The sequence below is a fragment of the Petromyzon marinus genome, chromosome 74, assembly GCF_048934315.1.
Source record: "Petromyzon marinus isolate PM22_M1 ecotype Great Lakes invasive population chromosome 74, UKy_Petmar_22M1.pri1.0, whole genome shotgun sequence".
Taxonomy (NCBI): Eukaryota; Metazoa; Chordata; class Hyperoartia; order Petromyzontiformes; family Petromyzontidae; genus Petromyzon; species Petromyzon marinus.
The window spans coordinates 10890031-10904165 of record NC_133740.1 but is presented as its reverse complement, the minus strand read 5'-3'; the positions used below and the strand labels follow the sequence as shown (position 1 = coordinate 10904165).

General features: G+C 56.1%; 1 protein-coding gene across 1 annotated transcript; it reads left to right on the top strand.

Annotated features, from left to right (window-relative positions):
• Nucleotides 1–1147: 1147 nt before the first annotated feature.
• LOC142907089 (high affinity copper uptake protein 1-like) lies at nt 1148–13807 on the top strand. The gene is made up of 4 exons (XM_076056116.1): nt 1148–1294; nt 3970–4042; nt 4893–5061; nt 7112–13807. The coding sequence occupies exons 1-4, from the start codon at nt 1154–1156 to the stop codon at nt 7311–7313; spliced, it is 585 nt and encodes a 194-aa protein (XP_075912231.1). The 5' UTR covers nt 1148–1153; the 3' UTR covers nt 7314–13807.
• Nucleotides 13808–14135: the final 328 nt, after the last annotated feature.

Below are 14135 nucleotides of genomic sequence, written 5' to 3'. Positions count from 1 at the left end.
ATGACTCTCTGTGTGAGTAGTCTATGACTCTCTGAGTGAGTAGTCTATGACTCTCTGAGTGAGTAGTCTATGACTCTCTGTGTGAGTCTATGACTCTCTCTCTGAGTGAGTAGTCTGACTCTCTGAGTGAGTAGTCTATGACTCTCTGAGTGAGTAGTCTATGACTCTCTCTCTGAGTGAGTAGTCTATGACTCTCTGTGTGAGTCTATGACTCTCTGTGTGAGTCTATGGCTCTCTGTGTGAGTCTATGACTCTGTGTGTGAGTCTATGACTCTCTCTGTGAGTCTATGGCCCTCTCTGTGAGTCTATGACTCTCTGAGTGAGTAGTCTATGACTCTCTGTGTGAGTCTATGACTCTCTGAGTGAGTCTATGGCTCTCTCTGTGAGTCTATGACTCTCTGAGTGAGTAGTCTATGACTCTCTGTGTGAGTCTATGACTCTCTGAGTGAGTCTATGACTCTCTCTGTGAGTCTATGACTCTCTGAGTGAGTAGTCTATGACTCTCTGTGTGAGTCTATGACTCTCTCTCTGAGTGAGTAGTCTGACTCTCTGAGTGAGTAGTCTATGACTCTCTGAGTGAGTAGTCTATGACTCTCTCTCTGAGTGAGTAGTCTATGACTCTCTGTGTGAGTCTATGACTCTCTGTGTGAGTCTATGGCTCTCTGTGTGAGTCTATGACTCTGTGTGTGAGTCTATGACTCTCTCTGTGAGTCTATGGCTCTCTCTGTGAGTCTATGACTCTCTGAGTGAGTAGTCTATGACTCTCTGTGTGAGTCTATGACTCTCTGAGTGAGTCTATGGCTCTCTCTGTGAGTCTATGACTCTCTGAGTGAGTAGTCTATGACTCTCTGTGTGAGTCTATGACTCTCTGAGTGAGTCTATGACTCTCTCTGTGAGTCTATGACTCTCTGAGTGAGTAGTCTATGACTCTCTGTGTGAGTTTATGACTCTCTGAGTGAGTAGTCTATGACTCTCTGAGTGAGTAGTCTGTGCCTCTCCGCGCCGTCTCTGCCCTCCGATCAACTTTGTAATTTCTTTCCCCAAACTTTCCGTCTCTCCAACGAACGCTCTCTTGGTCCTGTGCCCCCCCCCTACCCCCCCCCCTACCCCCCCCCCCTTCCCCCGGCCCCCTCCCCGCCCCCAGGCCGACCCGATGGACCACTCGGGCCACTCGATGGACCACTCCCACGGCGACCACGGAGCGGCGGTTGCCGCGGCGACGGCCGCGGCGACCACAGATGTCGGCGGCCACGGCGTCCCCGCGGGAGCCGTGGACCACTCGGGCATGGGCATGGTGCGTCGCGCCGACGCCGGCGGCGCCGACGCCGGCGGCGACGGCGCGGACGCCGGGCGGTAGCGCGTTCCCCGGCGGTCGCGAAGGTTCGCGGTTCGAATCCGGCAGGCCGCCCCGGTTATCGCCGCGGTGCGTATTGACGCCCGCCCCCCACCCCCCTACGTGCCGTGGCCCACCGGCGGCGGCGCCGGTGGGCCACGGCACGCCGGGGCCCACCGTGGGCTCGGCGGTGTCGCGATGCCGAACTTCCACGCTCGGCGGAGAAAGTTTTACACCGCGGATTGGTCGAGCGGGATCGCGCAGACGCAACGTGTTTAGGCACCGTGCACACCACACACCATACACACCGTAACACACCGTAACACACCACACACACCACACACACCACACACACCACACACCGTACACATTATACACACCGTACACACCGTAACACACCGTAACACACCGTAACACACCGTACACACCACACACACCACACACACCGTACACACCGTACACACCACACACACCACACACACCACACACACCACCCACACACCACACACACCACACACACACACCACACACACCGTACACACCACACACCGTACACACCACACACACCACACACACCACACACACCGTACACACCATACACACCACACACATCACACACACCACACACACCACACACACTGTACACACCACACACACCACACACACCACACACACCACACACACCACACACACACACCACACACACCACACACACACACCACACACACCACACACACCACACACACCACACACCACACACACCACACACACACCACACACACACCACACTACACACACTACACACCACACACCACACACACACCACACACACCACACACACTGTACACACCACACACACCACACACACCACACACACCACACACACACACCACACGCCCACCACACACACACCACACACACCACACACACCACACACACACCACACACACTGTACACACCACACACACCACACACACCACACACACCACACACACCACACACACCACACACACACACCACACACACCACACACACACACCACACACACCACACACACCGTACACACACCGTACACACCGTACACACCACACACACCGTACACACCACACACACCACACACACTCTACACACCACACACACACCACACACCGTACACACCATACACACCACACACACCCTACACACCGTACACACCATACACACCACACACATCACACACATCACACACACCACACACCGTACACACCACACACACCACACACACCGTACACACCACACACACCACACACACCACACACACCGTAACACACCGTACACACCACAACAACCACACACACCACACACACCGCTCACACCACACACACCGTACACACACCGTACACACACCGTACACACCACACACACCACACACTGTACACACCACACACACCACACACACCAAACACACCGCTCACACCACACACACCGCTCACACCACACACACCGCTCACACCACACACACCGCTCACACCACACACACCGTACACACACCGTACACACACCGTACACACCACACACACCACACACACCACACACACCGCTCACACCACACACACCGTACACACACCGTACACACACCGTACACACCACACACACCACACACTGTACACACCACACACACCACACACACCAAACACACCGCTCACACCACACACACCGCTCACACCACACACACCGCTCACACCACACACACCGCTCACACCACACACACCGCTCACACCACACACACCGTACACACACCGTACACACACCGTACACACCACACACACCATACACACTGCTCACCACACACACCGTACACACACCGTACACACCGTACACACCACAACAACCACACACACCACACACACCGCTCACACCACACACACCGTACACACACCGCTCACACCACACACACCGTACACACACCGTACACACACCGTACACACCACACACACCGTACACACCACACACACCACACACACCACACACACCGTAACACACCGTACACACCACAACAACCACACACACCACACACACCACACACACCGTACACACACCGTACACACCACACACACCCTACACACACCGTACACACCACACACGATGATCCTACAGCTGCTGCGTGATCCCAGCGGTGTAGATTCCTTTTTTGAAACGCGGAGAATTTGGACGGCGACGGTGTGGCCTCACTCCGGGCCGACGACGTTCACCGTAACCGGGGTCCCGGTAGCAACCGGGGTCGCGGTAGTAACCGGGGTCGCGGTAGTAACCGGGGTCGCGGTAGTAACCGGGGTCGCGGCAGCAACCCCCCTCCCCCCCCCCCCCCTGCCGGAAACGAACCGCGAACCTCGGCGGCAGGCGGCTAATGCACTACCACCTGGCGACTGCTACCGCCACCACAGCCACCATCACCACCACCACCACCATCACCACCGCCACCACCACCACCGTAACTATCACCACCGCCACCATCACCACCGCCACCACCATTACCACCACAACCACTGCCACCATCAACATCACCACCGCCACCACCACCATCATCACCACCACCATCACCACCGCCACCACCACTGCCACTGCTGACCCCTAGCGATCCGTTGTTGTGGCTGCAGGTGATGACTTTCTACTTTGGCTACACCAACGTGAACGTCCTGTTCAGCGGCTGGCTTATCAATTCCGTGGGAGGTGAGTGTCTGTGGTCTGTATGCTGTGTCTGCTGTGTGCTGTGTCTGTGTGCTGTGTCTGTGTGCTGTGTCTGTGGTCTGTGTGCTGTGTCTGTGGTCTGTGTGCTGTGTTTGTGTGCTGTGTGCTGTGTCTGTGGTCTGTGTGCTGTGTGCTGTGTCTGTGTGCTGTGTCTGTGGTCTGTGTGCTGTGTCTGTGTGCTGTGTCTGCGTGCTGTGTCTGTGTCCTGTGTCTTGTGTCTGTGCGCTGTGTCTGTGTGCTGTGTCTGCGTGCTGTGTGCTGTGTCTGTGTGCTGTGTCTGTGTGCTGTGTCTGTGCGCTGTGTCTGTGTGCTGTGTCTGTGGTCTGTGTGCTGTCTGTGTGCTGTGTCTGCGTGCTGTGTCTGTGTGCTGTGTCTGTGTGCTGTGTCTGTGTGCTGTGTCTGTGTCTGTGCGCTGTGTCTGTGTGCTGTGTCTGCGTGCTGTGTGCTGTGTCTGTGTGCTGTGTCTGTGGTCTGTGTGCTGTGTCTGTGTGCTGTGTCTGCGTGCTGTGTCTGCGTGCTGTGTCTGTGTGCTGTGTCTGTGTGCTGTGTCTTTGCGCTGTGTCTGTGTCTGTGTGCTGTGTCTGCGTGCTGTGTGCTGTGTCTGTGTGCTGTGTCTGTGTCTGTCTGCTGTGTCTGTGTGCTGTGTCTGTGTGAGAAGTTTTGGTGGTTGTTTTTTTTCCGGCGACCGCAAGCGGGAATCAAACTCGGGTGGCGTAACAGACCCCAGGTGCCGTGGGTTCACTGCTGTGCCAGGCTAGGTGCAGGTCGTGGGACAAACCCTCTCCCCCCCCTCCCCCCCTCCCCCCCCCTTCCCCCTCCCCCCCCCCCCCAGGCATGGTTGGCAGCTGCTTAGCCGTCTTCCTGCTGGCTGCGGCCTACGAGGGGCTGAAGATCTTCCGTGAGACGCTGCTCCGCAGATCCCAGGTGAACGTCCGCTACAACAGCATGCCGCTGCCGGGACAGCACGGGACCACTGTCATGGAGACGCACAAGACCGTGGGGTGAGCGGCCGCGCCTCACCGCGCCTCACCGCGCCTCACCGCGCCTCACCGCGCCTCACCGCGTCTCACCGCGCCTCACTGTGCCTCACCGCGCCTCACCGCGCCTCACCGCGCCTCACCGCGTCTCACCGCGCCTCACCGCGCCTCACTGTGCCTCACCGCGCCTCACCGTGCCTCACCGCGCCTCACTGTGCCTCACCGCGCCTCACCGCGCCTCACCGCGCCTCACCGCGTCTCACCGCGCCTCACCGCGCCTCACTGTGCCTCACCGCGCCTCACCGTGCCTCACCGCGCCTCACCGTGTCTCACCGCGCCTCACCGTGCCTCACCGTGCCTCACCGTGCCTCACCGCGTCTCACCGCGCCTCACCGCGCCTCACCGCGCCTCACCGTGCCTCACCGTGCCTCACCGCGCCTCACTGTGCCTCACCGCGCCTCACCGCGCCTCACCGTGTCTCACCGTGTCTCACCGCGCCTCACCGTGCCTCACCGCGCCTCACCGTGTCTCACCGCGCCTCACCGCGCCTCACCGTGTCTCACCGTGCCTCACCGCGCCTCACCGCGCGTCTCACTGCGCTTCACCGCGCCTCACCGTGCCTCACCGCGCCTCACCGTGCCTCACTGTGCCTCACCGGATCTCACCACGCCTCACCGCGCCTCACCGCGTGCGAGTCCAACGTCACCCTCCCACTGTCCACCCTGTTGGGCCATCACCCCCCACCCTCCACCACCGCTCTCCCTTCCCTCCTCCTCACTCCACCTCCTCACTCCACCTCCTCCTCACTCCTCCACCTCACTCCTCCACCTCACTCCTCCACCTCCTCACTCCACCTCCTCACTCCACCTCCTCACTCCACCTCCTCACTCCACCTCCTCACTCCTCCACCTCACTCCTCCACCTCCTCACTCCACCTCCTCACTCCACCTCCTCACTCCACCTCCTCACTCCTCCACCTCACTCCTCCACCTCCTCACTCCACCTCCTCACTCTACCTCCTCACTCCACCTCCTCACGCCACCTCCTCACTCCACCTCCTCACTCCTCCACCTCACTCCTCCACCTCCTCACTCCACCTCCTCACTCCACCTCCTCACTCCACCTCCTCACTCCTCCACCTCCTCACTCCACCTCCTCACTCCACCTCCTCACTCCACCTCCTCACTCCTCCACCTCACTCCTCCACCTCCTCACTCTACCTCCCTCTCTCCTCACTCCTCCAGCTCCTCACTCGTCCACCTCCTCACTCCACCTCCTCACTCCACCTCCTCACTCCACCTCCTCACTCCACCTCCTCACTCGTCCACCTCTCTCTCCTTACTCCTCCACCTCCTCACTCCACCTCCTCACTCCACCACCTCCCTCTCTCCTCACTCCTCACTCCACCTCTTCAGTCCACCTCCTCACTCCACCTCATCACTCCACCTCCTCAATCGTCCACCTCCCTCTCTCCTCACTCCTCCACCTCCTCGCTCCACCTCTTCACTCCTCCACCTCCTCACTCCACCTCCTCACTCCTCCACCTCCTCACTCGTCCACCTCCCTCTCTCCTCACTCCTCCACCTCCTCACTCCACCTCCTCACTCGTCCACCTCCTCACTCGTCCACCTCCTCACTCGTCCACCTCCCTCTCTCCTCCACCTCCTCACTCGTCCACCTCCCTCTCTCCTCACGCCTCCCTCTCTCCTCACTCCTCCACCTCCTCACTCCTCCACCTCCTCACTCCTCCACCTCCTCACTCCTCCACCTCCTCACTCGTCCACCTCCCTCTCTCCTCACTCCTCACTCCACCTCTTCAGTCCACCTCCTCACTCCACCTCCTCACTCGCTCCACCTCCCTCTCTCCTCACTCCTCCACCTCCTCACTCCACCTCCTCACTCCACCTCCTCACTCCACCTCCTCACTCCACCTCCTCACTCATCCACCTCCCTCTCTCCTCACTCCTCCACCTCCTCACTCGTCCACCTCCTCACTCCACCTCCTCACTCCTCCACCTCCTCACTCCTCCACCACCTCCCTCTCTCCCCTCCCCCTCCCCCGCGTGCCCTCCAGGCAGCGGATGTGCAGCCTGCCGCACGTGCTGCAGACGGCGCTGCACGTGCTGCAGGTGGTGCTCTCCTACTTCCTGATGCTCGTCTTCATGACCTACAACGGCTACCTGTGCGGCGCCGTGGCGCTGGGCGCTGGCGCCGGCTACTTCCTGTTCAGCTGGCGCAAGGCGGTGGTGGTGGACATCACCGAGCACTGCCACTAGCGGAGCCGCGGCCCCCGCCTAGACCCCCGGTGGGCGCGGGGGCTGGCCGAGGACACGGGACCATCGGCAGGAGGCCGCGCGGAGTCTCGGCCGGGGGCGGCGGCGGCGGCGGCGGCGGCGGCGGCGGCGGGGGTGGTGGTGGGGAGTTTTGAGACCTGGACGGGATTGGCGGTGGTGGTGGAGCGAGTGAGAGAGTGAGAGAGAGAGTGAGAGAGTGAGTGAGAGAGTGGGAGAGTGAGTGAGTGAGAGAGTGAGAGAGAGAGTGAGTGAGTTAGTGAGTGAGAGAGTGAGCGAGTGAAAGAGCGAGTGAGAGAGTGAGAGAGTGAGCGAGTGAAAGAGCGAGTGAGAGAGTGAGTGAGCGAGAGAGAGTGAGTGATAGTGAATGAGAGAGAGAGAGTGAGTGAGAGAGTGAGAGAGTGAGCGAGTGAGAGAGCGAGTGAGCGAGTGAGCGAGTGAGAGAGTGAGTGAGTGAGAGTGTGAGAGAGTGAGTGAGAGAGTGAGAGAGTGAGAGAGCGAGAGAGCGAGTGAGTGAGTGAGAGAGTGAGTGAGTGAGCGTGTGAGAGAGTGAGTGAGAGAGTGAGAGAGCGAGAGAGCGAGTGAGTGAGTGAGTGAGTGAGCGAGAGAGAGTGAGTGATAGTGAATGAGAGAGAGAGAGTGAGTGAGAGAGTGGGAGAGTGAGTGAGAGAGTGGGAGAGTGTGAGAGAGTGAGTGAGAGAGTGAGATAGTGAATAAGAGAGTGAGTGAGAGAGTGAGTGAGAGAGTGAGCGAGTGAGAGAGTGAATGAGAGAGTGAGTGAGCGAGAGAGTGAGAGTGTGAGTGAGTGAGTGAGAGAGTGAGTGAGAGAGTGAGTTATTGACTGAGTGAGTGAATGAGAGAGTGACTGAGAGAGTGAGCGAGAGAGAGTGAGTGAGTTAGTGAATGAGTTAGTGAATGAGTGAGTGAATGAGTGAGTGACTGAGAGAGTGAGCGAGAGAGCGAGAGAGAGTGAGTGAGTTAGTGAATGAGTTAGTGAATGAGTGAGTGAATGAGTGAGTGAATGAGAGAGAGTGAATGAGAGAGTGAGTGAGTGAGAGAGTGAGAGAGTGAGTGAGTGAGTGAGAGAGTGAGTGGGAGAGTGAGAGAGTGAATGAGTGAGCGAGAGTGAGTGAGTGATAGTGAATGAGAGAGAGAGAGAAGGAGAGAGTGAATGAGAGAGTGAATGAGTGACTGAGAGAGTGAGCGAGTGAGCGAGAGTTAGTGAGTGAGTTAGTGAATGAGTGAGTGAATGAGTGAGTGAATGAGTGAGTGAATGAGAGAGTGAATGAGAGGGTGAGCGAGTGAGCGAGAGAGAGAGTGAGTGAGTTAGTGAATTAGTGAGTGAATGAGAGAGAGTGAATGAGTGAGTGAATGAGAGAGTGAGTGAATGAGAGAGTGAATGAGAGAGTGAGTGAGTGAATGAGAGAAAGTGAATGAGAGAGTGAGTGAGTGAATGAGAGAGTGAGTGAATGAGAGAGTGAATAAGAGAGTGAATGAGAGAGTGAGCGAGAGAGAGTGGTGGGGGGGGGGGGTTGTGGGGATCGGAGAAGATGGCGGATGGCCTTGGGGGTACGGCGACACTTTAAGCGTCGATCCTCGGCCGTGCGTAGCAGCCGGTAAATGAAGGGGGGGGGGTCCCTTTGACAAATATCGGTTTATTGATGATGTTGTGGATGTAGTTGAGATGAAGGGATGGAGGGGGGGGGGGCCCTTCCTCAGTTGCCGCCGGTGACCCTTGGAGAGATGGCGGCGGCGGGGGGGGGGGGGTTAGGGGGGGAGCTTCCGATCGTCAATTTTTAATCGACTCGACGTTTTATTTCCTCTTTTGTAGATTATTTTTACACCAGGTTATGATTATCGCCGCGTCCGTGGCGACGCCGACAGCCGCTGCCTCACTGCCCACTCCGGCCGCCCACCACCACCATTACCACCACCACCACCCTCACCACCACCATCACCACCACCATCACCACCACCACCGTTACCACCATCACCCTCACCACCACTACCACCACCGTCACTACCACCACCACCGTTACCACCACCATCACCACCACCATCACCACCACCACCGTTACCACCATCACCCTCACCACCACCATCACCCTCACCACCACCACCACCCTCACCGTCACCACCACCGTCACCACCACCACCCTCGCCACCACCCTCACCACCACCACCGTTACCACCCTCACCACCACTACCACCACCGTCACCACCACCCTCACCACCACTACCACCACCGTCACCACCACCATCACCACCACCACGACCGTTACCACCACCACCGTTACCACCATCACCACCCTCACCACCATCACCACCACTACCACCACCCTCACCACCACTACCGTCACCACCACCACCGTCACCACCACCACCGTTACCACCACTATCACCACCCTCACCACCATCACCACCCTCGCCGCCACCACCACTACCATCACCACCATCACCCTCACCACCACCACCGCTACCACCACCACCGTCACCACCACCACCGTCACCACCACCACCGTTACCACCACCACCGTTACCACCACCACCGTCACCACCCTCACCACCCTCACCACCCTCACCACCACCGTCACCACCACCACCCTCACCACCATCACCCTCACCACCACCACCATCAACCTCACCACCACCGTCATCACCCTCACCACCACCACCGTCACCACCACCACCACCGTCACCACCACCGTTACCACCACCACCGTCACCCTCACCACCACCACCGTCACAACGGGTTGCAAGCACACACACCTACACACACACCCCTACACACACACACACACCTACACACACACCTACACACACACACCTACACATAAACCTATACACACACACACCTTCACACACACCTACACACCCAGTTGTGGGTGGGGGAGTGGGCGGAGCTACCCGGGCGAGAGGGGTGGAGCCAAACACTTTAGCCACGCCCTTACGACACGCCCCCTCGCAACCCGCTGCTTCTGCTGCTGGGATGTGTGGACAAAGCAGTCACGGGCGGATTCCGTCCACAAGAAAAAAGTTTCAACGTTTCCACAGCGATAGCATGGGCGTGTGTGTGTGAGTGTATGTATGTGTGTGTTTGTGTGTGTGTATGCGTGTATGTGTGAGTGTATGTATGTGTGTGAGTGTGTGTGAGTGTGTGTATGTGTGTGTGTGAATGTGTGTGTGTGAGTGTGTGTGAATGTGTGTTTGTGTGTGTGAGTGTGTGAATATGTGTGTGTTTGTGTGTGTGAGTGTGTGAATGTGTGTGTTTGTGTGTGTGTGAATGTGTGTGTGCGTGAATGTGTGTGTGTGTGGGTCATGTAGCCCGCATGCCCAGCCACCGCATGCCGAAACAGCTTTTGTTCGGCCGGATCGAGGGGGCTAAACGGGGCGGCACGGGCTAGAGAAGAGATGGAGTGATGTGGTAAAGGAGGACGTGGAGCTGAGTGGACTTGCCGATGACTGGTACCAGCGGTGTCAAGATCGGCCTCTGTGGAGGAGGCTCGTGAAGGATGCTACTGGGCAGTTGGAGGCAGTCGCCCTCCAACAACAACGGAGGGCGGAGGAGCGACGCTCACAACAACGAGCGGAGCGCCGGGTGGCTAAAGCACAGCAGGTTGGCACAGTAGGGGGCACAGGTGGTGCATCAGCCAGTAGTCTCAGTCGACCCGTGGCACCTGGGTCTGCCCCGTGACCTGCCAGCGGGCGTTCGACACTTCACGTTGCCTCAAGGTGCACATGGCCTGGCACAAGCGTCGTGGTGACGTCACCGCCACTTAGTGGCGAATGGCGGTTGTGTGTGTGCGTGAATGTGTGTGTGTCAATGTGTGTGTGTCAATGTGTGTGTCACTGTGTGTGTGTCAATGTGTGTGTGTCACTGTGTGTGCGGGGAGTGGTGGCGTAGCGATGAGCACTACGCTGCGCTACGAACCCGGCAACCCGGGTTCGATTCCCGCTCACGGCCAACACCACCAGTGACGATTATCTGAACCGGTCCCGGGCCTCCCCTAGGTCGACTCAGCCTCAAATGAGTAACCCGGTGCTGTGTGCAGTAAGAGACAAAGGCGGCCGGGCGTGGTGCTGGCCACCCACCCTCCTCACGTGCCGTGCCGGCCTTCATAGCTGCTGCTACTCGCTAAAGGCACTTGCCCCCTACAGTCTGAAGGCTATTCGGGGGAGCTTTGTCTCGTCACTTCTTCTCTACGAGGGAAATCGGTGATCGAACTGACAAAATCAATCACGTGGGGTTGCTCGGTGTGGGGGGGGGGGGGCGGGTGGTCGGAACAACCAATATGAAAAGGTGATTGATTTTATTGTCCGAGTGACCTTGTGATTCTAATCAAAGACGTTGCCTCGCTGTGGTTCGTGGTAGTTGATGGTAGCGCCGTCTGCAAGCACGAAAACAAAATTCTGTTCAAAATGTCCCGGTTCGAACCACGCCCCAGGGGTCAATCGTTGTCGTTCGATTCCCGTTGCAGTAATTACTAAACACAATGATGTCTCGTTGGTTCTTACACGCAGTCGTCGCAGTAGTAGTCGTAGTAGTTGACGTTTGTTGGGTTAGGGGCCGTCCATAAATGACGTCACTCACCTAGGGGGCGGGGTCAGATATTTGTGACGATGTGTGACGTGAGGGGGGGGGTGAGAAATGTGACGTCACATCAAAATGTGCAACTTTGAAATAAATAAATACTGGCAACACGTTCTACTTAATTAAATAGACTTTACATAAATACAGACAACACGTTCTACTTAATTAAATATACTTTACATAAATACAGACAACACGTTCTACTTAATTAAATAGACTTTAAATGAATACAGACAACACGTTCTACTTAATTAAATAGACTTTTTAATATTTTGTTTTTTGGTCCTACAACATCAGAGTGCAGCGCCACATTAAATACGCACTACAATGACAATAGTTTAAAGCTTTCGGTAAAGTCACATAGAAACAAGAAAATATTTTGTATTATTTTATTGTTTCTCTTCTACGTGGTGGTAACTTTACCGAATGAACCAAGAATAATAATTGTATTGTTTTACAATAATTTTATTGTTTTATATTTTTATTATTTTATTGTTTCCCTTCTACGTGGTGGTGACTTTACCGAAAGAACCAAGAATATGAATCCCTGCAGTCACGAAAGCTTTAAATCAATATTTGAAGCATGTTTTATTTTTTTGGGTGGGGAGGAGGGGGGGGGCAGATCTTTATGACGTCATATTTGAGGGGGGGGTCAAAAATCGTCCAAAATCGCGTGACGTCATTTATGGACGGATCTTAACCCAATCCCAAACAAAAACCTCCCCTATTACGGATCATTAATCCTAACGCGGATTCATTTTTTTTGTTCCATTCCATGACATCTTTGTCCAAGCCCGCAAGGTTTAGGCCTTAATTCTTGTTACAGGGAAAATTGAGTTTGTAGATCCATGCGGTGTACAGCCGTTTCAATAGGTATAACACAAATATACAGTGTCTATTTGTTTGTGTTTTCTACCTTGTGATGGGACTTTGTAGGATGACACTTTGAGATTTGTAAGGGGGCCACGGGTTGACCAATAAGATCTGAATTGGTCTGGAGTAATGGTTGACAGACAGTGTGGATTTCTGCAGTCACGACAGCTTCAAATCTAGATTAGGTGTGATGAGGTGGGACACTGATCAGGAGCTGACAGCTGTGATGAGGTGGGACACTGATCAGGAGTTGACAGCTGTGATGAGGTGGGACACTGATCAGGAGTTGACAGCTGTGATGAGGTGGGACACTGATCAGGAGCTGACAGCTGTGATGAGGTGGGACACTGATCAGGAGTTGACAGCTGTGATGAGGTGGGACACTGATCAGGAGCTGACAGCTGTGATGAAGTGGGACACTGATCAGGAGCTGACAGCTGTGATGAAGTGGGACACTGATCAGGAGTTGACAGCTGTGATGAGGTGGGACACTGATCAGGAGTTGACAGCTGTGATGAGGTGGGACACTGATCAGGGGTTGACAGCTGTGATGAGGTGGGACACTGATCAGGAGCTGACAGCTGTGATGAAGTGGGACACTGATCAGGAGTTGACAGCTGTGATGAGGTGGGACACTGATCAGGGGTTGACAGCTGTGATGAGGTGGGACACTGATCAGGAGCTGACAGCTGTGATGAGGTGGGACACTGATCAGGAGTTGACAGGTATATACAGACACATTTATATATTCTTTAGTTTTGCCGAAACGTTAACCGAACCCGTGTCATCGCGTGAGCCTCATCCACCAACGTTTAAGCTGTTTGTCGATGTTGTTGTTTTCTGTGGATGTTGATGACGACGTGGTTGTTGGGCTGTTGTTGTTGTTGCTGTTTTGGTTGTTTAAAATGATCTTTCACGTTGCCTCAATCGAACGGTAAATCAAATCTGGCGTTGGGCCCCTGTGTGGCTCCTCGGATTTCCACCACGATGAATAAAGATGCTGATTCTGGGTGGTGATGATCGTCCTTACAGGAGTTGTTGTGTGTGAGTCCTAGCCTAGGGGCACCCCCAGTGGCAGCTGTCCCTGTGTGTTAGTAGGGGAGGCGATGTTGCTACTGCTGCTGTGTGGTCTAGCCTAGGGGCACCCCCAGTGGCAGCTGTCCCTGTGTGTTAGTTTGTCAGTAGGGGAGGTGATGCTGCTGCTGTGTGAGTCTAGCCTAGGGGCACCCCCAGTGGCAGCTGTCCCTGTGTGTTAGCCTGTCAGTAAGGGAGGTGATGCTGCTGCTACTGCTGTGTGGTCTAGCCTAGGGACACCCCCAGTGGCAGCTGTCCCTGTGTGTTAG

What these genes read in the sequence shown, in the direction of transcription:
- LOC142907089 (XM_076056116.1), top strand. Translation starts at nt 1,154, where the DNA reads ATGGACCACTCGGGCCACTCGATGGACCACTCCCACGGCGACCACGGA. An exon ending in ACCACTCGGGCATGGGCATG is followed by an intron (nt 1,295 to 3,969) that starts GTGCGTCGCGCC and finishes TTGTGGCTGCAG; the next exon opens with GTGATGACTTTCTACTTTGG. An exon ending in GCTTATCAATTCCGTGGGAG is followed by an intron (nt 4,043 to 4,892) that starts GTGAGTGTCTGT and finishes CCCCCCCCCCAG; the next exon opens with GCATGGTTGGCAGCTGCTTA.